The sequence below is a fragment of the Mixophyes fleayi genome, chromosome 7 (genome assembly GCF_038048845.1).
Source record: "Mixophyes fleayi isolate aMixFle1 chromosome 7, aMixFle1.hap1, whole genome shotgun sequence".
Lineage (NCBI taxonomy): Eukaryota > Metazoa > Chordata > Amphibia > Anura > Limnodynastidae > Mixophyes > Mixophyes fleayi.
The window spans coordinates 10,689,647-10,716,460 of NC_134408.1; the positions used below are offsets into that span (position 1 = coordinate 10,689,647).

Genomic DNA, 26,814 nt, shown 5'->3' on the forward strand with positions numbered 1-26,814 from the left:
TTGGCTTGGTAGCTCAAACATGCTGTTTGTAAAACTGTGGCTTTCTGCCTTTTTCAGCCTTGCTGTGGGGGTAGATGGCTGGCGGTGTTCAGGTCTTGTCCTTTACTTCTAATGTCGTCCCCATTTTTGGGAAAGTACAAAAAAGGTAACCCTTGACCTTCCAGCTGTTATGGAACTACAAGTCCCAGTTTGCACTGTTGGAGATCCACAAGTTGCCAACTTCTGCCATAACATTACAGTTGTATCTGCACAAGGATTTCAGAACAATGAAATACAACATGTCTTATCAATTCCGAAGTGCAGAATGTTAGAATACATAGGAAATTCCAAAGTCATGTGTCTGATAGCTGGAGTTTTATAGCTGTGCAGTAAGGGCAAAGTTTACTGTATGAAGACAGAACACTGTACATATGGCTTGGCTGGGATTACTGCATCTTCTACTTCTGCTGCATCAAACATGTAAGTATTACTAATACTAATATTATCAAAAGTAATAATTAGTTGCTAACACGTTAGTAGATGTCAGTTCAGCATTATAACTTACTAGTTTTGGCAATTTATGTACACTTGGTAACTATGAGGATACAGACTGTACATTGCATTATTCAGTTGCTATATAAATGTAATGCAGGAAACGCCTCTTTCAAACAGTATGTCCTGTGCTGTATGTCAGATTTGAGCTGTAAAATGCTATGTATTGGGAAACCGCTGTGAGACATTGGGTACTAGTCCTATAGTTGAAGCACTTTTTTGATGAACCACGTAAGGCTTCTCCATTTAACGTCAAAACTCGAACATTTTCTTTTTTCATATCCCCTTCATTAGCTGTTTTATTCATAACCAATTCATTGTATTTATTATTCAGATAATGTTTCAGCCCCCCTCCCCCCACACAGATTAAAGGGAATTATTTATGCAATATACAGAACCATATACAATATATCTTCCACTGTATTCCCATTTGCCAGAGACAACGCTTCTAAAACAGCTTCGCTCGTCTTAGGTATTGAGCTTCAAATTTTTTTTTGTTTTACTTTATAGTATATTGTTTCTAATATATTATAGCTCTCTGGCTTTCAGTTTCAGAATGCAGCATCTCCTTGGTCAAACAAACTTTATACATCACTCCTCGATACATTTTACTGAGAAAAATGAAGACACTAATTGGCAATCATAAGCAAGCTGATGCTCCTTATTATTACTAGGGATGTGCACCGGCGACTTTTGAGGTCTCGTGTTTTGTGTTTTGGATCCGGATTTTCGTTATTTTTGGGGTTCGGATTTGTCTCGCAAAACACTTGACGAAAGGTCTCGGTTCGGATTTAAGGTTTTGGATTCTGATTTTTTTTGAAAAAAACATAAAAAGTTTAAAAATCAAGTTTTTGGGCTTATTTTCACTCCTAGGCTATTATTAACCTCAATAACATTCAATAACAAGCATTTCCACTAATTTACAGTGTATTCTGAACACCTCACAATATAGTTATTAGTCCAAAACGTTGCAACGAGGTATCTTTCTGGACTGCGTAGAGGAGTGGGTCACCACAATATATATTAAAAACCCTGAAATTTTATGATTCGCACCAATAAATGTACCTGGACTGCGTAGAGGAGTGGGTCACCACAATATATATTAAAAACCCTGAACTTTTATGAATCGCACCAATAAATGTACCTGGACTGCGTAGAGGAGTGGGTCACCACAATATCTTAAAAACCCTGAACTTTTATGAATCGCACCAATAAATGTACCTGGACTGCGTAGAGGAGTGGGTCACCACAATATCTTAAAAACCCTGAACTTTTATGAATTGCACCAATAAATGTACCTGGACTGCGTAGAGGAGTGGGTCACCACAATATATTAAAAACCCTGAACTTTTATGAATCGCACCAATAAATGTACCTGGACTGCGTAGAGGAGTGGGTCACCACAATATATTAAAAACCCTGAACTTTTATGAATCGCACCAATAAATGTACCTGGACTGCGTAGAGGGGTGGGTCACCACAATATATATTAAAAACCCTGAACTTTTATGATTCGCACCAATAAATGTACCTGAACTGCGTAGAGGAGTGAGTCACCACAATATATTAAAAACCCTGAACTTTTATGAATCGCACCAATAAATGTACCTGGACTGCGTAGAGGAGTGGGTCACCACAATATATTAAAAACCCTGAACTTTTATGATTCGCACCAATAATTGTACCTGGACTGCGTAGAGGAGTGGGTCACCACAATATATTAAAAACCCTGAACTTTTATGATTCGCACCAATAATTGTACCTGGACTGCGTAGAGGAGTGGGCACTGGGCACCACAATAAAATATATAAAAAACCTTCAACAGATCTGCATTACACTACACATACGGCTGCTCCTCCATCCTCTGCAGCATATAGAGGGTGGAGTTCCAGCGCGTCACAACCTCTTGTTTGAGGTGATGGCAGGGCAGGTTCAAGCTTTTTTGATGTGCCTCTAGTCTGCGGTAGGCACTGGCTGAATGCCGAAAGTGTCCAGCAATTTTGCGGGCCACCGCAAGCATCTCCTGCACACCCCTGTCACTCTTGAGGTAATGCTGCACCACCAAATTAATGGTGTGGGCAAAACATGGGACGTGCTGGAAATTGCCCATATTTAATGCCCGCACAATGTTACTGGCATTGTCTGACACCACAAATCCCCATGAGAGTCTAAGTGGGGTAAGCCACTGGGAGATAATTTCCCTAATTTTCTCTAATATGTTGTCAGCGTTGTGCCTCTTATTAAAGCCTGTAATGCACAATGTTGCCTGCCTTTGCATGAGCAGCCATTTTGTAGATGCTGCTACTGATGCAGCTGTTGCTGTTGCTGCGGAAGGGGATGCATCTACCCAGTGGGCTGTCACAGTCATATAGTCCTTCGTTTGCCCAGAACCACTTGTCCACATGTCCGTGGTTAAGTGGACAGTGGGTACAACCGCATTTTTAAGAGCACTGAGGACACTTGATCGTACTTCTCTGTACATTTTTGGTATCGCCTGCCTAGTGAAGTGGAATCTCGAGGGGATTTGGTACCGGGGACACAATACCTCCATCAACCCTCTAAATCCCACTCCACTGATGGCGGACACCGGGCGCACGTCTAACACCAACATTGCAGTTACAGCCGCAGTTATACGCTTTGCAATAGGGTGACTACTATCGTATTTGGTGGTCATGGCAAACGACTGTTGGACGGTCAATTGTTTGGTGAAAGACTTAGCGGTCTTACGACTTCCCCTCTGGGAAGATGACCGACTAACAGCAGCAACAGCAGCAGTGGCAGTAGTAGGCGTACCGCTGCAGGATTCCTCGGATGAATCCCGTATTGAGGAGGACTCAGTCTGGCTGCTGACTTGGGCTGCAGGACTGAATCTGATGGAGATTGTGGAGGAAGTTGACGAGGAGGGTGTTGCTGGTGTGTATCCAACTGGACCACGGGATTTAGGTGTCCCTGTACCGATGAGGGTCCTAGCCCCAGTTCCTGAACTAACCACTGAACTATGAAGGTTATTCAGGTGACGTATAAGGGAGGATGTTCCTAGGTGGGCAAGATCCTTACCCCTGCTTATTTGAGCTTTACATAAGCTACATATTGCCATACATTGGTTGTCTGGATTTGGATAAAAATAACTCCAGACCGAAGAGGTGCATTTTTTGGTCTTCTGACCAGGCATGACGATGGGCTTTTTCATCCCATGGACATCAGCTGTTTCCCCCCCTGGTGCCTCATTTACAATAACCACATCACCATCCTCATCATCAAGTTCCTCCACAGCGCCAGCTACATCATCAATAGCCTCCTCCCGAGCCACCTCTTCCCGTACAGTGATGGGAAGGTCAGGCTTGACAACCACCAACACCCTTGGACTCGCCTTGGGGATTTGTGATAATTTCTCTTTAGAAGGCAGAGTTGTTTGCTGTTTTGTTGCTGACAGCATAACTCTCTTCAATTTTTTGTAGGGGGGGGGGAGGAGGAGGAGGGCTAAGATCCGTGGGTGAAGCTGAACCACTAGTCATGAACACGGGCCAGGGCCTAAGCCGTTCCTTGCCACTCCGTGTCGTAAATGGCATATTGGCAACTTTACGTTTCTCCTCAGATGATTTAAAGTTTCTCTTTTTGCTACTTTTTCTTAACTTGGGCTTTTTGGATTTTACATGCCCGGTACTACGAGATTGGGCATCGGGCTTGGAAGACGACGTTGATGGCATTTCATCGTCTATGTCATGACTAGTGGCAGCAGCTTCAGCATTAGGAGGAAGTGGGTCTTGATCTTTCCCTACTTTATCCTCCAAATTTTTGGTCTCCATTATATGTAGCACAAGATACTGCAGAATGTGTGAACTTGGTAATATTGCAGTACCAATGGACTTATACTGCTGGATTGGTTTTGCAAATTTGGTTATAATTATTATATATTTTTTTTTTTTTAAATTTTTTATTTTTTTTTACTTTTTTCTTATTTTTAAAAAACTTGGGAATAGTGGGGAAATAACTATGCCATTAGAAGCACAGAGCACAGGACACAGCACCACTGGACTGAACAGGACACGGCACAGGACACAGCAGCACTACGGAACTCAGCAGGACAGAGCACAGGACACAGCACCACTGGACTGATACTGCAGAATGTGTGAACTTGGTAATATTGCAGTACCAATGGACTTATAATGCTGGATTGGTTTTGCAAATTTGGTTATAATTATTATATATTTTTTTTTTTTTAAAATTTTTTATTTTTTTTTACTTTTTTTTTATTTTTTAAAAACTTGGGAATAATGGGGAAATAACTATGCCCTTAGAAGCACAGAGCACAGGACACAGCACCACTGGACTGAACAGGACACGGCACAGGACCCAGCAGCACTACGGAACTCAGCAGGACAGAGCACAGGACACAGCACCACTGGACTGATACTGCAGAATGTGTAAACTTTGTAATATTGCAGTACCACTGGACTTTTACTGCTGAATGTGTGAACTTGGTAATATTGCAGTACCAATGGGCTTATACTGCAGGATTGGTTGTGAAAATTTTGTGGTAATTAAAAAATATTAAAGTAGTTTTTGGTATTTTTTAAAAAAACTTTTTTTTATTTTTTTAAACACAGGGGAATATTGGGGAAATAACTATGCCCTTAGAAGCACAGAGCACAGGACACAGCACCACTGGACTGAACAGGACACAGCACAGGACCCAGCAGCACCACTGACCTCAGAAGGACAAAGCACAGCACACAGCACCACTGGACTGATACTGCAGAACACAGCACAGCACAGCACAGCACTAAACAGCACAGCACAGCACAGCACTAAACAGCACAGAACTAAACAGCACAGAACTAAACAGCACAGAACTAAACAGCACAGAGGACCACCTAACACACCCTCCCTCTACCCTGATCAATGCCCGAGTGAAGATGGCGGCGACTAGCGGGGAATTTATAGGATCCGAGTATCGCGAGATCCGACAACGGGATTATGAGTCAGAGCCTCAGTTTCACTTTTGAATTTGGCGCCAATACCCGGATCTGTCTCGGATCCGACTCGGATCCGCAACGTTCGGGTGGGCTCGGATTTCAGAAATCCGAGTGCGCTCATCCCTAATTATTACTTTTAATATTACAACATTTGCAATGCCGCTATTGAAATAAATACAAAAAAACTGCTGCAGTGCTAATGGGAGTGTCGTTGGCAGCATATGACAAGCCTGCCAGTATTGTGGTATTGGGTAGTTTTGATGTTTTGGCTTTGTAGTGGACCCTTAGCCCACTTTTCTCCTGCTACCATATGTGCCTGCAAACTATGCCACTCGGCCCAAAAAACTTTTGATGTAACAGGCTAACGATTTTCTGATGAGAGGCTGTATTTCTGCTGGAAGATCTGCCAGATGTAAGAAATGTATGAAAGTTGCATTGTTTGGGATGTGGGCTCCACCAGCCTGAAACATTTCAGTACTACTCTCATTTAGAGTTGAGCGCAACTTTGTGGGTCGAACATACACATAAAATGTGCTCTTCCCTGTTATTTTGAGTCACACTTATCTTAAGCATTGCTGATTTTAAATTGTGCGGCACTGTGCTTCTAACCTCTCCTCCTATTGGCATTTAGTAGCCTTCTGTAAACTACATAGCTGGAAATTCTTCGTCTTCCCTCATACTTCACTTCCACAAATTTTTTGCTAATTTTTCAGGGGTTCTGCTTTATCAATTTTTGGTACAACAATATGGCATCCTCCTCAGCCCCTTATCCCAGGCTGGGCGTGGGTTAAATATGTATGCAGTGTGCCTACCCAAATTATAAATAACCACAAAAATCATTATCACTGGACTCAGAGCCAAAGGGCAGGGCATACATAATTGGGAGTTGGCAGCTTAGGGGTTGATGGCTGGGCCCCTACAGATGGGCTGGTGGCAGCGTCATTCAGATAAGTTGCTGAGATGGGGAAGAGAGACCACTAGGTAAATGAGAAAGTGGTAAACACCATGGTGGCTAAGGATTAAAAAGTCCTCAAACCAAGAAGGGGACATAGTAATGGGTTCTAGGGGAGATTTGGACAGTGAGCATTGATGAGGTACGGCCCCAAGGGTTTTGGTCCAGGTCTTTACTGGTTTTGACTTTTCGAACACTCTTGAGCTAAGGGTAGTATTTGATTTTCAAATGCATAACTTATTACATATTTAATTTTATCATCTGTGACAATAGCAATAGAGTTTGTGTTGCATTTACAATATAAAAGAAGAGATGTGGTATATATCTGAAAACGGAGAAATCCAGGAATTGTAAATGTTTGAATGATCACAAATGCAAATTATCTCAAGGTAATATATTCATACCAAAACATAGCAACATCAGTGCACTGATAAAACAACATAGGGTAAGCTGTTGGCTGGGGACGCAAGAACAACTAAGAGGCCCACTGTATTGTGCTAGCCAGCTACATATTTACAATGCCTGGCAATTATGGAAAGACATATACAGATAGCTAACTATAAAGGTTCAGCAGATGTGTCCTATTCAAGGACAGCCATAGTTATAACTATGACCTCTCATGAAGCTTTGCAATGACATCTGCTACATGATTGTTGATATTGGACAGTGACATCCATGGTCACATATGCTGTATATACCGTGACCATGGAGTGCAAAGTTTACTGAAGGAAATCTCAATGCCATGTCTCATCTGCTGTCAGACCAATCCTGCCAGACCTACCATACACAATGAAGAATTATGGACCATATTTCCAGACATTGCATTTTCCCAGCATTTTTCTTATTTTACACATTAAACTCTTTTGGTGTCTTGGTATATGTTTTTAGATATTGATATTTATATGATTAACTAATTTCAGTATCTTTCACAGATGCAGCTCTAGAAGTTTCTGCTCCTTCTCGTCAACGGACACTTAATGGATCCAACGTGGTTCTCACCTGCATCGTCTCAGTGGATAAACCACCGATAGACCCTAACCTCCTTGCCGTATTATGGTATTTTCAGGGAGAGAGTGTTCTGAGATATGACAACAAAGGTATGGTCCATAAGCCGAAGATTTCATTCAATGTAGAAGCTGCAAGGAATGGAAATGTATCACTATCTCTGGCCAGCGTTGCTCTTTATGATGGAGGAACCTACACATGTGTGGTAATATATGGTCCAGAACGTGTGGAGAAGGAAATTTCATTAGATGTACAAGGTAACAATATACAAAATTATTTTTCACATGTAAAACTTTAATGAATTGGATTGGAGAAAATTCCCACAGCTATTTGTCAATACAGGAAAAAAGCTCAAATGGCGAAGCATAACATTTCAGTTTTATTTGATGCAATGTCACTGAAATCACTGAGTATTTCCCTTTGTGCAAATTCACCAATCTATAAAGAGCAGGGATATTGTCTTCTGTGAGGAAGTGGAGGGAGATAGAAAGAGATGGCCGACTAGTAATGAATACATGTTACAAGGTTTACAATTGCCTGTAAAAGATAGTAAGAAAAGATGAGAGATCTGATAATGGAGTCTGATTAGCCCATTTTGCTTAACTTCTAAATAATGGAAAAGAAAGTTATGGTTGTAGCTACAGTTCAGGTTTAGGTTTACTAAAAATTTCATTCAGCAGCAGTTTTAAATTGCCGCACATCACCTCCAGATTAGTGATCCAATGTATTTATTATCAGGATGATATTAAGGTTTGCTGTACAAAAAATGCATTTTTACAGTTGCTCTTAATTGCAATCACATGTTCTGGCTGCATACCTGACCATCATTATTGTCACTCAGCACTTACACCTGCCCTGCAGTTGGTCCAGATGATGTGGCTGAAAAATCTCGTACCTGAGAGATGCCCAGAGCGTGATTTGTACACTACTGCGTGCACTGGAACTTAGCATGCCCTTACTGTACATTGACTACGTGCATGCGCCCCTTCCCCGTTCCGCCCCTCAAATCGTAAGCTGTCGGAAGCGTCATTTACACGCAAACAAGAATTGTTTTCGGCGTATGTTTCAGTTTCGCACATGTTAAAAAATGGATAATATGCCACATAAATGGATTTACATTCCTTAATGAATCGGGCACCAAGTGTTCACAGCAATTCTTCCTAATCTTCCTAATCCTAATCTTGCAAAAGTGTCCTTTGTAAGGATCAAGTCTCAGCCACTACTGAGACAGACCAGACTCCAGAATTTGGACAGAACATCCTCCTCCTCCATATGAAGTCGCACCCATATAACTAACAAGTGCCCCAACATCCCCAAATTATGTTTAAAGAATCCACATTTAAATAAGAGCTACCACATAACATTGATACCCCCACCATCCACCAGGCCTATTAAAAAAAAGAGCCACCACATAATGTTATTACCTTGTATAAGACATCATACCAGCACCCACATAGTAATAGCCCCAGCTCCTGTCCCCACTTCAGCATCTATATCATACCCTTACACATAATATTATACCCCACTTTACTTTATTCCCCCGCAAGATACTTATAGGCTGCATACACTCTTCTCCAGCCACATGCACAGAGAGGAGGAGAGGGGTAGATAGATTGACACAGGAAGGGGGGAGGAGGGGAAAGGTGGGGCAAGTCGGATTACTGATCCATAATACAGCTAAGTGGTGCCTGACTCCTTCCCCAGGAGCAGCAAAAAGGGAACACAACAATGATAACCCTGGGCAGCACAGACCAGGTTTTTAAAAAACCTTATGTGTCTCCCATTATGTCTCCTTATTCACTACATGTTGAATTTGAGCACCCATACAAGCAGTGTTGGATTATATTTGGGCTGTATCTGGGACTCAGAACAGTAAAGGTCTACATCTGATCCACCTATTAAGATGCATATAGGTAAATCTACTGTTCCATTGAAATGTCAGACTGATTGATTTCAAACGAGTACTTTAAGCATCTGTGAGATCTATATACTAGAGGAGGTGGATCCCGATGATTCAGAGGATATTATACACACAAGTCATCATTTTGACTCCTATTTGTAAGCTCACAAGTAAGACAGACAAGCAGTTGTCTGAATCCACAAGACAGAAGTAATCTCACACCAGACAAGTGGTATGGACATAAAAACTGTGTTTCAACAACAACAACAAACAGAATATCTGTCTGAACGGAGAGTTGCTTGCCTCCCTAGTCTCTATATGCTACATGTAAATGATACTGTACATCCATAATATGAAGCACAAGGCAATAACTTCTTTATCAGGACCTAAATTCAGTTACCCTCTTTGAGTTTCCAGTGACTCTAATGTCTCAGCCCCTTTATATGAGGTCCATCATTTGTTTTGGCAATTTTTAAAATATTCATTCTTAAACTTAAAGAAGTTTTCTATGTTCCATCTTTGTTTTGTAACACTGGATGAGGGAATAAACCAATACAAGGCTAAGTGTAGCCAGCTACTGATTGGACCAGTGTCCTGACTGTCCTTTCAGAAGATGACAATAACTTCTAGCTCTACGTTGTATCCTCCTGCATTCATAGATCATTAAAGAAGATGAACAGAAGGAGTCACCACAGTACTAGAGTGGGGAGAGGTGGATTTACACAAAGGTTGAGGTGAAAAGTAATTTTAAATACACACTAACAAAATATATTTATGATCTTTACAGCTACGCCAGTTATATTGATACCCAACAAGGATGTCATTATAAATAGAGAGAATACCGTATACTGCAAAGTCTCAGGATTCTTTCCTCCAGATATTGGCATACATTGGCTTGCAGATGAAGTGGTAGTGAAAAATCAATTTATGGGTAAACCACAGCAAGATAAAGATGGCACCTACTGGGTAAATAGCACTATGAAAATTACACCACGTGAGGAGAACCAGAATAAAACCTTCTCCTGCAGAGTCCAACATGTCTCTCTTCAGGAGCCTCTACAGGAAGACTTCCAGCTTGTCTATAAAGGTACAACTTATTGTCCACTCCTGATATTCAGTATATATTCTGTGTAATTCTGCTTACTTACAACAGTTGAGGAAGTTTGAGAAGAACATGCTGGAATGTTTGGTACAGCTTCACCAACTATTCACATACACCATTATCTTATTTCATTTTTGCAGATGAACCGTTTAGTGTTGGCACTGTTGTTGGTTGTATCATTGGGGTTTTGCTGATCTCTGCAGCAGTGATTGGCATCTCTTGGTGGAAACAAGTACACAGAAGAAAAGGTAATTCACTGAAACTTTGACTGCTTTTTCTGAAGGCCTGAAAATGGGTAAAAGTTAAATTGTGATTTTAAAGGATATTTTCATGTCTGTTAATGAAATTACTGACTGAGTGTTTTACTAATCATTTCAACAGCAAAACAAACATTCACGATGAAGGACATTGAGGGTCCTTCTAAGCTGATTCATGGAGAGGAAACCAACCTGTACTGTACAGTTCCCATCTGCCCAGAGGACATTTGTGTGACCTGGCTGGAGAGGAGAGCAGGGGAGGTCCATGAGATCCAGCAGTCTCAGCCAGTAGATATAGAAGAAGAGGAGAAGCTGCTGGACACATCCTATAAAATCAATGCACAGAGAGAGGGACATGAATACTCAACTTCCCTGAGATTTATACCCTATATGGAGAGACACAGAGATGTGACCTTCATCTGTAGATATGTCTCCGGTAAGAGGAGCATAGAGAAGAAATTTCACTGTAAAACTATTTATGGTAAGAATTATCATTAAATCTATTTGTAAATACTTTTGACCCCTTCAGTATTTTATCTAGTGAGAATAACCATATTTATAATACATTAGTATGGTGTAACAGTGTCTGAATAAATTGCCAATTATTTCCACCATTTATCATATTAAACATGTCGCTAATTTTTTGCCACATTTCCGGTCCTTCTCCATCTCTAAAATACAGACAATATTCAGCATCTCCATTTGCCAACAAACTCATAAAAATCACAGTACAGTTTTGCTTCTTTTTTCAGCATCTAAATACTTTCTATGTTTGATGTTCTATTGTCTAAACATAGAGAACCTGAATCAAGACCAAATCCAACTTGCTCGCAAGTTGCGTTTGAAAAAAGAGCAGGAACTTGAGCGTAGTTTCGCCAATATTCAAATCCAAGCAGATCTTTCAATACGTTTCCATTTGAACCTGGCTGGAAGTTCCCTCTGCCAGTTCTTTCCTTATGTAGACAGAAAGAATAACAGCAGTATATGTACAAGCGTATGTGCAATGCAAGGTCACATCAGAACGCATTAAAAAAAATGATATATAAAAAATGTACAACTCTTAACAGTATAATCTTTAATAAAAACATGGGTTTTAATATATTTTTAATTTTTTTTTTAACATTATATACATAAATAAATATGCTCTTAATGCATACTGTACATATAATGCCATTTTATCTTACTTGCATACACATGTTCTATGATAGCTAGTGGAACACATACGTGTCGTTTTTAAAATAAAGTCTATGCCATGTCGTTTGGGTTCAGACATGAATTGCATGCAATTTGTTCATTGGCTTAAGGTTAGTTTCGGAACATGCGTAAAGCTGCTTCACACAAGATACGACACGCAAATAGACGTAGGAATCAGACGCAGGAATTGTAACGTCTGTTATTTGCTGATATTTGTTTTAACCTTTACACAGTAGCCCAATGGAGAATGATGCACGTTATCTAGTTCATTCATATTCTGATCTTTACTAACTTTACTAACTTTTCATTTATTAATACTTTTCAGGAAAACCTAAACTATTGCAGTCAGTACCCCAAAGTCTAATTTTCTCTGAAAATCTGAAGTACTTTATTTCCCTGGAGAAATTTTATCCCAAGCAAATAAATATCACTTGGACGTGTGGAGTGGGGGAATCACAAGAAATTATTTCATCCACTGAAACATCCACTGAAAAATGTACAGAGAATCCTGATGGAACATTTAATGTCTCTAGTGGGGTCAGAATTTCTGAGGATCTCCTCAAGGATCCAGGATTCAGAGTACATGTATCCTGGGAACATGAATCGCTGGATGAACCAGGACACAAAGAGCTGTCAATCAGAGATCCAGGTGAGAGGAGAGTTATACGGGATTCTGTATCTACAGTATATTTTTCTTACAATATACTGGGTCATTTCAAACCTGCAGCACAGCTCATGGGGTGGTGAGTAGCTTTGTGGCAAAATTATATCTATGGCTGACTGAGCAAATGTTGTGCAGGATGATAGAAGGACTTGCACAGAGGGAGGGTATTCCTCAGTGTTGAGTGATAAGCACAATGATGTGACAGACTATGCACATAATCCTTAAAAACAAGATCTTGTTTGTGGGATGGGATATTTGAAAACAGTAGAAATTGTTTCTGATATTGTTTCTGAAAAAATGGACCTTAATTATACCTTACACCACATACTTATACACATCACCCCTTGCATTGTAACATGGTTTTGTCCAGGAGACTTAAATAAGAAACTTCTTAATTTAAGTTCCTTAATGAATCAGCCCATGGAGATTACACAATGGGTGCTAGAGAGCAAAGGAGACATGGGAGCAAGAGCAGACTGGGAACTGAGATGCTGCCCACAGAACTGTAAATTCGTAAGGTGAGATTCTCGTCTAGTCTTTTGATAGGACCAACCCTGCTCAAAATACACATCTACAATACAGACATATTGATTAATGCCTTTTACACTTTTTACTCAAAGGGACAACTAAGTCTTAGGCTACCACCACTGAAGCCAGTCCAAGACTACCTACATGTATTGTATTTGTCTAGATTGAATAAACATTTTTTTAAATGTATATATAGTAAAATGTAGTAACATGTATTATATTACAGAATACCCGTGGTGTCCTATTGTGGAAGAGATGAAGACACCCAAGATATTTCACAACATTCCAGTAACTCTACAGTGTAATATATCAGAGTATTTCCCGGACGCTGTCACTGTGAAATGGCTGAGGAGAAAAGATCAGGAGATATGTGAAGAGTCTGATATTGTGTCCAATACAAAAATTCAGTCGAATAAAACTGCAGATAACACGTATAGGTGTACAGCTCAACTGGAGATAACCCCTGAAATAAGAATCCACCAGGGGGCAGAATATATATGTCGGGTGGAACATCCCTCTCTTGATAAACCAATAGAGAGAAGCACAGGGGAACTCAATGTCATGGGTGAGTGTTCAAATCATTTCTACAGATCACACTTCACAGGGGACATTATCAATGTAAAATGCAATGAATAGAAATGGTGTCATGGTTACTTTAATAATTGGTAGACTATGTCCACTTATTCTGGCCTCAGGTTACAGACCTGCAGGACATAATTGATCCATGGGCACCCACGAGAAAGGTGGAAAGACAACAGCAGAGCATGGAATTACTCCTAATTGTCACATTAATGTATTTAATAAGTCCACAATAGTTTATCTGGTCGTGGTGCAATGTATACCATTATAAAGACACACATGAGGGTGTTAGGCAGCTCAGCCTGACAGTCACAATTGGGAATCCTCAACCCCTTGAACTGAACTGAGGCATAATTGTTATCAACAGTGGTAGAATGAGAATCAATAACTGATGGACCTTTATGTGGCCCCATCGGAGCTCTGAACCTGTGACATCAATTTACAGGTCAAGAGATAGTTTAGAAAGACAACTATCATGCCTCAATCCCTCTACTCCTCTCATACAGGGGGAGAAAACCTGGACAATACTCTCCCTTCACAGGATAGGGGTTGAATGCACAAATATCCCCTTGCTAATCAAGAAAATTCTATATAAATCCAATATAACCTTCTTCTCTACTAAGACACTAGGTTAACACAGTAGCAGCTCTTCTTTTCTCACACACTTCTGATAATTCCAGCCCGTGACTTCATTTTCTTGCATGATATTTCTCTCGTATAGAATATCCTCTCCCAGGCAATACACATGGGCTTTAAGAAACCAAAAATATGCACCATACTCATTGAGATCAAGCAGAGCTGCCTCAGGGGTAGGTCAGTTGTAGTTAGGCTGAAATTTGCTAATTAATATGGTCTGAGGAACATCTCCCGACTTGGTAATGTTATTTCACTAGATGGTTACTGTGTAATAGTGACTTCCTTAAGTAGCAAGCAGTGATTCCAAACCTGTGGGCAGCACAGTGGCCTAGTAGTTAGCACTTCTGCCTCACAGCACTGGGGTCATGAGTTCAATTCCCGACCATGGCCTTATCTGTGTGGAGTTTGTATGTTCTCTCTGTGTTTGCGTGGGTTTCCTCCGGGTGCTCTGGTTTCCTCCCACACTCCAAAAACATACTGGTAGGTTAATTGGCTTCTATCAAAATTGACCCTTGTCTCTCTCTCTCTGTCTGTCTGTGTCTGAGTGTGTGTCTATATTAGGGAATTTAGACTGTAAGCTCCAATGGGGCAAGGATTGATGTGAATGAGTTCTCTGTACAGCGCTGCAGAATTAGTGGCGCTATATAAATAAATGATGATGATGATGAACCTAAACGAAACCTAAACAATGAGAAATTTAAGCATCTTGCAGACCACTTTGAGCAAATGGCTGTGGTATAGAGACATAGAAGGATTCCAGTATTTAATAAAGAAAGCTTCAGACTAATATTGCCACCAAGCTTGACTGTTCTATTCCTTGCCCATATATTGTCATGGCCAGCTGCCAATCAGAGTAATAGTACGAATCTGACTCAAAAATTATGTGCCTAAGATTTACATGGTGTGTATTTATGACACATGTACTTCTGAGTCCTAATTAGCTGACTAACCTAGCCTACACCGACAAGTAATTGTGTTCTGCTTTACTTGTGAACTGTTTACACTAGGGGCAAAAAGTTCTTAAACACTGTCAAAATGAATAAGTAACCACTAAGATTCACTACTTTGTCCAATCGACCTTTACTCATCTGTTTCTTATATATCTGTTCAGTGAACCATACCAACAGCATTAATCTAACAATGTCACTACCCTCGCTCAATCTAGGGAGTGCGTCAAGCTACATTGTAGTGACTATAAAAGTGTCATTCTCATACCTATTGTAAACTGTAATGAACATTTCTGTATGAGTTGTCAGAGTTCATACACAAGTATAGTTAGATCTTCCAACAAGATAAACATCACTAATGTAAACGTATTGCGGCTGGTTGTCTCATTATTTTTACAACTCCAGCCTCGGCCACAGGTCAGCAATTCTGGCATAATTCGGACTGAATAAGGATAATGAACTGTTCCCCTTTAACATTGGATTTTCAGGTACATGTTTTGCTTCATATACTTTGACACAAAAATGCATACACCACAGTACTTGAGTGGTCAGTGCTGGCTAGCTGGAGAACAACTTGTAGGTAGAGTATATTACAATAGCACTAGCTTCGTATGCAGCACTTGCCTCATATATGGGAGATCCATGACAAAATATACAGAAATAGTAAATATAATCATATTAAGTCTTGACTCAATATTTCCAAAGTAAAGTCAATTATATTTAACTGAGGCCCATTTTCATCACCCAGATGTACCTGTGATATCTGAGGTCTCATGTAAGTCGGATAAGAGGGATCCACACACAGTAAACTAAAAATGGGTAAATACATTCTGCCTAGTTTTCAAGAAAAACAGTGCAAGCATCTAGGATTCTAAGGTCTTGTAATTAAGAAAATATATTTAATTACAAATCTTCTTCTTTTTCAAATCTATGGGCAACGTACACAATAGGCTTATTTATGAAGGGTTAATATATCAAGCAATGTTTATTAAATATATAATGTAAAATACAATATAGATACTCTCAGGGGCAAACGCAGGATTTGAGCTGTGGGGTTTCCATTCCACACCATCAGTGGGCGTGACCAGCATGCGTGGGGACGTAGCTATAATTTTACCACATTTATATTTATAACATTCCATTGGTCCATCAAAATACGTATGCATTGCTATGTCTAGTTTGCAGCTAAATACATGACACTAAGAACTGAATAAAAAAACATTTATAATTACAATAAATGAGTCATAGTGAATGCGGCCAAACATCATACATGATACTTTGTCCTGAAAAATTATTGCAGATTATACATACAACAAAATGCTTCTATACTGTTAAGCATAAATGTTGCATACAAAGAATCATTCTTAAAACTCAACACATCCCAGTGTGCTCCTGTACGCTTTACAACAATGCTCTTTAACATAACTGGTCATATGCTGTATATGTTCCCATAGTAACAATCCCTACTTACTGAGTATTCTTAAGTAAAATCCTATATAAGATGTGTCTCTGTTAATTATTGTTGTATCAAACAAGCTGAATTCTTCAGACATGGTCAAATGTTATACTATACAGACATTAAAACTACTGTATTGCTGCTGAGAATAGGTGGTCTGTATTTATTGTACTTTTATACAGTTTTTTATACTAATGTTAATGATATTCAGTGTTTGCTGCCTCATGGAAAATAATTATGAAACATGTTTTTTCCACAAGCTGATTAGCCATTTACAGTTTTGTGGCTTGTATCAGCTGGTAATTATCTAACTAGAATAGTCAGACTATATCACAAATGCATATCTCTTATCTGTCCCAATTTAATCAGGATAGGGTCACACTCGTAAACACACACAGGGTCAAACACACAGACATGTAAACTGTTACATACACAGACAAGCACAGGCTCACACATACACAAACACACACAGGGTCAAACACACATACATGTAAACTGTTACATACACAGACTCACACATACACAAACACAGACAGGATCAAACACACAGACTCTCTTACCTTCTTCTTCTGCCTCCTGCATCAAACACATGCCGGCTGTGTGGGAGGAAGGGACTGGTCCAGACTGCAGGGCAGAGACACACAGCAACGGAAGCGATCCAGGTGTCAGTCACTGCAAGCATCCGGCACCCTCGGGAGGACAGGGGTTTCTGGGGACTAGAAAACCCACCCTGGGTGCGCCCCTGACACTTTGATTTTTTTTTTTTTATATAAGTATAAAATGATGTATCATTATTTGTCATATGTATTGTTGTTCTCCTCTTTATAATCATTGAAGCTGAATTCAGTGACTTTACTAGCCTCCAAATGTCACTGTTGTTATTCTTGTCTATATAAAGTTTTTGACTGATGACTAGTACAGGATTTCCCAAATCCAGTCCTCAAGGAACCGAACAGAGCATGTTTTCCATATTTCCTTGCTGGAGCACAGGTGTATTCATTACTGACTGATACATTTTAAAAGATCCACTGGTGGTAATAATTCAATATTTCACTAGTAACCTGGAAAAACCTGCACTGTTAGGCATACTTGAGGATTTGGGAAGCCTCGGGCTACTGGTAAAACCAAATATATTACTAGCGTGATGTTGACTGTTGAATGATTTATCACATAGCGATGCTGGTATTCTTTGCTTAATAAGTGCAAGTAGAGCTATAATATATATGTAAGTATCGAAAAACTCATACATGTTCTTAACCATCACAGGAACAGTATCTGCATCATTTAAAACTCCAACGTTGTGTTTTGTTCCAGCTAAACCCCATATGGTGGAGCCTATAAAGATCACAGCGGCTGATTCCTCTAATGTTCAGTTTTCCCTGAATCTGCAGACATTTTGGCCTAAATATATAGAAATAAAATGGCACTATGATGATCATTTGAAAAAATTATTTCCTATCAAACATCCAAATCCAGAACTTGATAATTGCACATTTAATGTCACCAGTGAGTGTATGGTTCCTATAAAAGAATTTATCAATCCCAAGAATAAAGTACATGTAACATGGAGTCATGTGTCTATGGATGAGCCGGAGACAAGATCGCTGAATATAAGAGGTAAGACCATATATGAAATTATCAAACACAATGTATTACAGAGAAATATATATGGCAATATTCAACAGGCAACAAACATAATCTTCCTGAAATATCGGATAAGTACATTAATATCTTTCAAAAGGCAACAAAATCAGAACCAAGAAATGATTAACTTGTGAGTCTGACTTCTGTCATATGTAAACTACTTAAAGGGATTCTGAGCGAGGTGTTTACGAAATATAATGTAATAAAAATTTGATAACACAGTGTCAGCAGGTTTCGTGAAGGTCATGTCTAACAAATATGATTGTTTTTTTATGAGGAGTTAAGTGTTAAATTGGGTCTTGGTAGTGCAAATTTTTAGATATTGGGATTTTGAAACAGTGGTTGCTAATGTAACAGTTTGGTATATAAGATGATAGAAAAGGAACAAATTCAGTCTGGGCTAAAGTTATTAGTTGTGTATCACAGGGATTGGGCCTTAAATTGTTTAATCTTTTAATTAATGACCCTGTAGTATTGTGTATTACTGTATACTTGCTAATGACACAAAGCTTTGCAAGGTTATTACACAGAGCAGGATAATAATTAGATACAGAACGATTTAGACAAAATGGCAAACTGAGTTGTAAAATGGCAGCTAACATTTACTGTAGATAAATGTAGGGTTATACACCTAGATCTTGATAATAACATTGTTATATAACACTAAATACAATACTACTGGGGAAAACTTAGATGTAAAATACCTTAAGAATACTGGCTGACAGGAAGCTGAGTAGCACAAAAGACGTGATCAATGCACATGACACAAACATAGTATTAACATTGTATCAGTCACTAGTTAGACAACATCATGATTGGTGGTACAGGTGTCAGTACCTTACAGTAAGAATAACATAGTAATCTCTAGAGGGTTTAGTGGTTGCCAACCACATTAACAGATGGAATAGAAGGGTTCAATCCTAATGAGAGGTTAGGCTTGTTTACTCTGAAAAAAAGGTGCCTTAAAAATGACATAATTCATATCTAAAAATATCCCTGATGTGAACACAATAATTTCATGATTAGAAGGTAAATGTATCCAGCTGCAATTCGTATTTTTCGGCAATTTTTTTCGGGCGAGTTTGAACCCACCGATGTATAGGTGATTGTAATGTAAATCGCCAGTAAAGTGATGTAACAAAAATTGACGCGTTACAAATCACTTCGAGCTATCTGTCCGTACTTAACAAAACAGGAGGCCCAATACATATATGAATTATGAGGGTAATATTTTTTTCTAGATTAGAGGGGCAAAAAATATTATTAATTATCTTATGGGGGAAAATTGTTTTATTAATAACTTAGTGGCTCAAATTTAATGTATGTTTTTTTGTAAGGGGAACATTTTTTTAATTATATTATTGGTGCATATTATTTAAGTACCAATGGGGTAGTAATCATTTTTTTCGGATATGCTATCACTTAATATTTCCTGATAGGACATTTAAAGTGCATACTTGTTGGACTACAAGACGCAGCATGCACTTGAGTCCATGGAGGCAAAAATAAGCATTTGAAGATACAATACAAGGATAAGCAGCTTTTCCTTATTTCTTATTAATTATCTTTCATATTTCCCTGGTTAATAAGTAAACTAATAGTGTGATGGGCAGAAATACAGTATATAGTGAATATATCCAGAATGTACACAGCAATTACAATGTAGCGGAGTTCTAGCCAAACTGTTGTTAGTATAAATGTAGGTGGTGCTGATTATGTTTACCTAAATCACACATGAAATACAATCTGTATGAAAATATTCGATCTAAATAAAATATATTTTGCAGATCCACGCTGGTGCCCACAAGTTGGAGATATAAAAATTCCCAAACTGGATGATAAGAGGAAAGTCACACTGACCTGTAATATATCTGGTTATTTCCTTAATTGTCTGACTGTGAAATGGTGCAAGAATAACAATGGAAAACCTATAGATCTGCCCATCAATACATCTTTTTATTCAAAGAACAACACTTACAAGGTTTCAGATAACAAGAAGAAGCAGAAACATGTGAATTTTACTTTTGATACGTTTTTGACATTTACCCCATCGATAACCTCAGACCAAGGGTCAGAACTCATCTGCAGAGTGGAACATCCCAGCCTTGAGCATCCGTTAGAGAGAAGCACAGGACCCCTAGAGATAGGTGAGTACATTATGTGAATGGGACTATTAACACATAACAATTGACTGACATATTAAACAAACATTAAAGCAAGGTGTATCATGCAAACCATTCCAGGTATAGAAAACACAGGATTATGATACAATTGAAATTTGAAAGACTTAATATTTATGCAGATTTTATTTAACGTAATTACCTGAAAGGTTACTTATTGAAAGATTGCCTGCTCCCAAATATCATCATCATTGTTGTAGTTCATGTGGAAGACACCTCAAAACATCACAGTGCTGGATAGTCAGAGTTACAAATCTAACAAATCGCTCCTAAAACAGAGCAAGGTTGATGATGGAGGTGCGGACATGAGACAGATGGTCGAGAGGCCCCTGCTCATGAGAATGTACAGTATAGAGGTAGAGGACAATACAAGACCATAAGAGCTAGTGGGACTCAGAGTGGACATGGGTCTGTAGATGATAGAACATGGAGAGGGAGTAGCATCAGGTGTAGGTAGGTGAGGCTATACAGAAGAGGTAGGTTTTAAGAGAGTGCTTGAAAGATTGAAGGTTTGAGCTAAGTAGTTGGTATGGGTTAAAGGGGAGGTCACACACAGCAAAACAAATAATAGTAAGAACATTGTGATAAGGTAGATTTATGAAGCATGGAAACAGTTCAATACATGGTGCCCAGTCCATGCATACAGCAGGTGTTTCATGTTGAATGTAACTGGACTCACAGGAGAAAGTTATATGTTGTTTTCTTGTTGCAGTGTTTTCAGATAGATTCTTCTCAGCTGCTTCTACTCTTATTTAACTCCTATATAACTCTAACTATACTTTATAAATATTAACACACGCTTGTAACAAACAAACACACTTAGAAGAAGCACTCACTAAACACTAGCTGTGTATCCTACACTAGGCTTACAGCCTACACAATAGTAAAATAATAACCTTTCAGCACTTGGTATGATAGTAGGTCTGGGCTGCCAGATGCAGGGGTCCTGCTCACCCCAATTGGAATGGTAAGTAGATAAAAAGATATTTGCAACGGTGCTCAGAAAATACTCCAAAAAGATATAAAACATCAACTAAAACAAAAGAGTTGTTTTAGAGTGGATAACAAAAAACACACAATTAATTAAAACAAAAATATAAACAATATTAAAACAACCATTTTAATACCAAACCTGTTCCTGCATATTCTCATCTGGATTCATCTAAATGCATCTAATGGGTTGAGATTACATCAACATTATGGGCTCGTTCACACATATGTGCTGACAAAATGGGTAAAAACACATGAAAATTGGCGCACAATTTAGACGCGTTTTGGTGGTTCATTTTGAACTACTTTTTCATTTGATTTTGTGTTGTGCTTTTACCAATGCAACCTATTAAACTGTTAGACTGAGAAATAGGTATTGCAGAGTTAAACATGGTGAGAACAAGCCCATAGGAAACCACTAATTCTTATATTAATGCTTTTTTCAGGCATTAGCAAGCCGAGGAAAGCACATTAACAGTGGATGGGTGTGAATGAGCCCTAAAAAATAATACATTCTGCATTACGGACCTGTCTCTATGCTACAATTATTGTTCATTTATAAAGCCACATACATATTTTGTAGTGCTGTATATCTGGGGGAAACTGGCAAACTTCCCTTCACTGCAATGTTGTACATATTATAGAGATGATAACAAGCATAATATTGGCATCAATGTAACTATTCTAGACTTCATTATGTTGTTTTCAAGTGCTGTTAAAGTTCTATTTGCCAATATCTATCACATTCTGTTACAGGTTTCAATGGAAATGAGGAACCAGGCATGTCGAGGAAGAATAGCTAGCCTAGTGGAACCGTGAGTTCAATTACTGACCCTTGTGTAACAATTTATACTCTACTACAAGTTGGTGTCAGGTTAGATATATTAAGGAACCTCTTTGTACTCTAATTCAAGCAAGCCTCCTTATAGCCACAAAATCACATGTATTGTAGATATTTCATATTAACATAGAACAATGAAGCTAACATATGCAAAAACAGATTTATATATAGTGCATTGGAATGAATGATGCTTGTTTACAGTTATTATAAGGGTCATTAAAGTAGATGTTTATATATGGCAAAAATTGGACAGGAGACAGTTAAAGTGCGTGTGTACACATTACTTAAACATATATTGTTTTGGTTGGTATAGAGCTGGGTGTTCTTTGCTGGAAAGTACAATTTGCGTTTGGACATCAACTGCAACTAACCAATCATGTGCTACGTTTACACATCAATCCAAGATCCATGGAAGGATTTTTAGGTTGGAGATTTAAAGATACATCTCCCACCCTAAACATAGTGGCACCAGGAGTGGAGAGTGGGCTGAGCTCCCCTCTGCCTGGCAGCTTGTGGACAAGAGGACAGTACAATCCTTCCTGCCACTAGCAACAATATTAAAGTTGTTAAACCCTTCCAGGCTCATTCACGTTCAGGCTGCATGAATCAGCCTGGACTGGTTAAAGGGACAGGAGGTTGCATTACCTCCTGCCAGGTTATGTACTTTAAACTGTATAAAAAGAGCTCTGTTGTCCATGTAAAGTATTACCATATATACTTCTGGATGATCACTAGTACCTCTAACTAGTGTGTAACTGTCCTTATAAGGACGCTTGAGCAATAAACATCTCTGCTTTAAGATTCTGCCTGACACCTATTGCCTGCTGTATCCTGTGACCAACAGATAAGAGCTTACACTCTAATCCTTTCCATGGCTGTCCCGTGTTGAACCCAGCATCTCTTTATTAATGCTTTGCCTGCTACCCAGCAGTCCTGATCCATAGTAAGCAGTCAGGAGGTGTCAGCTAGCCCACAACAAAGGGGCGCTGCAGCAGCAAGACCAGCTATCCCAGAAGTAAGCAGTTCCAGGTACCGGTGAAACAGCCTGGTGGTGGCAGTCTTATTATCCTACAACCATTGCATAGTTGGCATTCGCAAATCTGACGGTGAGAATGCAACCAGATAAACTGTGTAAGACCCAGTTTCCCTCAGACACGGTGGCAAATTATGCCCATCTGGTCACACTCACTAATAAAAATGCTGGGTCTCCTATGTCCCTAACTCCGTATTTAAACAGAAAACCCACGCTATTTATATAGAAGCTTTTTTTCTATTGCAAAAGGTAGTGTTTTAATATAATACGAGATCTGAGGTGCTGCACATTTTTCTGTGATGTAAATGACATATAACACATGTCAACATCATCATCATCAATTTTTATTTATGATGCTCCACAGATACCACAGCCCTTTTCTACATATGGACACAGTGCCATGTACCTTGGGTGGCAGCCCAGTGTAGGTTGGCACAATGTACGTTTGTTTTTTAATAGAAATATTCACATATTTTAGAACCGCTGGAGACATCTCTGTAAATCAGTGAAGCTGCAGCTGTCACATTGCTTCACAAACCTTTTCTGATAAATGTCCCGACAGAAAGGGTCATTTATGGAGCTGCAAAACCACAAGCAAATGCCAGGAAGATATATAAATGAGTTTAGATAGGTGGATAGTGCAACGGCGGTATTCTTGGTTTAGCTGTATTCTTGTTATAAAATATTGAAATGTACAAATGTGTCACATGAAATAAAGGCCGGACAATGTCCCTTCACTATCATTCAGTATTATACATATTTTCTGTTGCAGCCCGTCCCGCGCATGCACAGATGCACCAGCTGCTCCAGAGATATTTTAATATAAAATTGCAGATTTAATATTGCTGTGATAAAATACAATAGAAAATCTGTGTTATCGCCAAATAATAATAGGGGCCTATGTCTGATAGTCAACTTTGCAACTTACCATTAAGTTCTGCAAATTAAGTATATTATTGTTTAAAAACATAATTGGAACTCATATTAATTATAATTGGTTGCTTCAAATTAGCATATAATAACTTTCAAAAACCATGACCCACTGTGGAGAATCCTATTCTTTTGGATTTCAACAATGGGAATAAATAAAAAGCCGGATTTGACAGTTCAGTTATGTTTTTTTTGTTTGTTTTGCAGCCATGTTGAACCCCATGGGTGAGTTGGAAGTCCTGTCAATAGAGGCCGCCAAGAACTTAGAAGTATGACCCGGTGAACACATATTGAAGCATGATGAGTGTGATGGTTTCAAAACACCTAAACCGCAGTGGTTTAGTCAATCCCGCCAGAAAAGAAGCACATTTTTTTTAACCTGCTGCTGATAGGCTAGATGGCTCAAACTGCATACTGTTGACATTTAATTTAAAAAACAGCTAAACAAACAATAAATATAATATATACCAATTTAAACTGAAACGGCTAGATAAAGAGCTGGAGAAGGAAGGGTGTTTGTCTTGCAATGGGAATAGAACCAAAATACCTGTCAAACCGTAATGCAGGTGTCCTAACGCAAGCTCAGGGAGGACAGGTTCATCTGTCTTGCATTTTGCTTGTTACACAGATCTGCTATGCAGTTCAGAAAAGTCTCACTTTGAGTGCTCATTAAGACTGCACTTTATATGTTCGCGCCTGTCCTGCACTCATTGACAGTGATAGCTTCCTGGTTCCTGTATTCTGTGTGCTAATGACATTGCATCAAATAGTTCTTGGTTCTGCATTCAACTGTCTCCTGGTTCCGGATTCATGGCTTTGCAACTTATTGTCTCCTGGTTCCTGACACATGATTTGATCACTGTATTATCCAGGGTTCTTGTATTCAGAATATAATTATATGCTGTGAATATACTCCATATTATTTTTACTACAACACCACCTCATACTCCTGTGAATTCTTAACATCACCATAGTCTTGCTTTTCCCGAGCCTGGTCAGCTGCAAAAAGATATTTTATATATTTTATATTATTTGGTCTAACTGGCTCCAACAGACCGCACACTATACACATATAATAAATGCTACTTTTCTGCAAGGGAAAAATAGCTCTTGTGGGTGAATTGTACACATACCGGCCTCCATAAACTTTCTTCACTTTTATTTTTAGCCCAGTACTTTCTACACTGAATGCTGTAAAATTAGTAAGAGTTGGAATGTTTGTTTTCATGTTATATAAACAATTGCCTATATATCAAATTATATTAAAACATTTTTTCATATATCTAACTAATTCATTGTAATTTTTCATCTTTCCTGCTAGTAAAGATGGACCCAATTATTGTAACTTTTCTGTTTTCTGTTTTCCATCTACAGTCTGTTAGAATACTGGAGATACTTACATTTTACCAAATATTATTGTTGGTTCATTGTTGAGAATTTGATGTTTAGTTTTGTTTTCCTCTTCTCTCCTAAAATTATGTTTCAACCCATATTAGATCCATCACACTTGCATAGTCACGAACCATCTTTAGAGTATTAAACTGTTAAACTAGACACATTTCTTTTGTGTAGCAAAATGGATGTTAATTACAAATATAAGCAGTTTCTTAAAACAAAACTCACTTGATTAATATCATCATTATCATCATCAATGTTTATTTATGAAAGTGCTAAAGATTCTGCAGCGCCGTATAATCAGCAATACAGAAAACAGAAACGTACCTGGTCCGTGATTTGTGAATTTCATATTCTTTGGAAGTCCAGCGCAGGATTTCTATAATTGAATTATATGTTGTCCTGTAAGTGCCTTCTGTTTTCATGCACATAGAATAACGTGTGACCTCGTTAGGCCTGGTGTTTAGTGACACTGACATTAATGTTCCAGCATAGAGCCAGAGAGAAAGAGGAATCTCTAACTGGTGTTTGAAAACTCTGTGATCAACCTGATCAGCCAATCATGAGTCATTAACTCTCTGCTTGATATGTGAAACCAATATATGTAAATAAATGTGAGTGAAATACTTGAATAACACAATCGCCTCCTAGCAAACACACCTGAATTAAAATCTGTACTATAAGGATAAAAGCAGAAGTCTAACATTCTTTATACATAAGAGAACTAATAATTTAATGTATCTCATTGCAATGACAGTGGATGATTTTGTTGAAAGATAATTTTAGTGCTGTAGTAATTTGTACTATGCGGTCTCAAACTCTGTGCACCTTGCTTGTAATAAGGATTACGCTGCTTCCTCTTTTGCTATATATTTTATTATAAATAACCCTTGTTTATATAGTGCAGCACAGTACAGAGAATGGATTCCTTTTAGATCGGCACTTGCTTCAATGTAGATAACAAACTAATTTCTCTACCATAGCTACTTATACACACACTAGGGACAATTTTTTAGGAAGCTAATTAATTTACCAGTATATTTTAAGACCTCGGAGGAAACTCATAGTAACATG

The 26,814-nt window shown here is 38.7% G+C and overlaps 1 protein-coding gene across 1 annotated transcript; it reads left to right on the top strand.

Annotated features, from left to right (window-relative positions):
* Window positions 1-52: 52 nt before the first annotated feature.
* On the top strand, window positions 53-25,585 carry LOC142097317 (uncharacterized). Its single transcript, XM_075179052.1, has 11 exons — window positions 53-459; window positions 7,392-7,721; window positions 10,152-10,451; window positions 10,607-10,714; window positions 10,848-11,204; window positions 12,243-12,566; window positions 13,336-13,674; window positions 18,042-18,344; window positions 20,159-20,518; window positions 22,298-22,356; window positions 24,553-25,585. The coding sequence occupies exons 1-10, from the start codon at window positions 411-413 to the stop codon at window positions 22,342-22,344; spliced, it is 2,517 nt and encodes an 838-aa protein (XP_075035153.1). The 5' UTR covers window positions 53-410; the 3' UTR covers window positions 22,345-22,356; window positions 24,553-25,585.
* The last annotated feature ends 1,229 nt before the right edge of the window (window positions 25,586-26,814 follow it).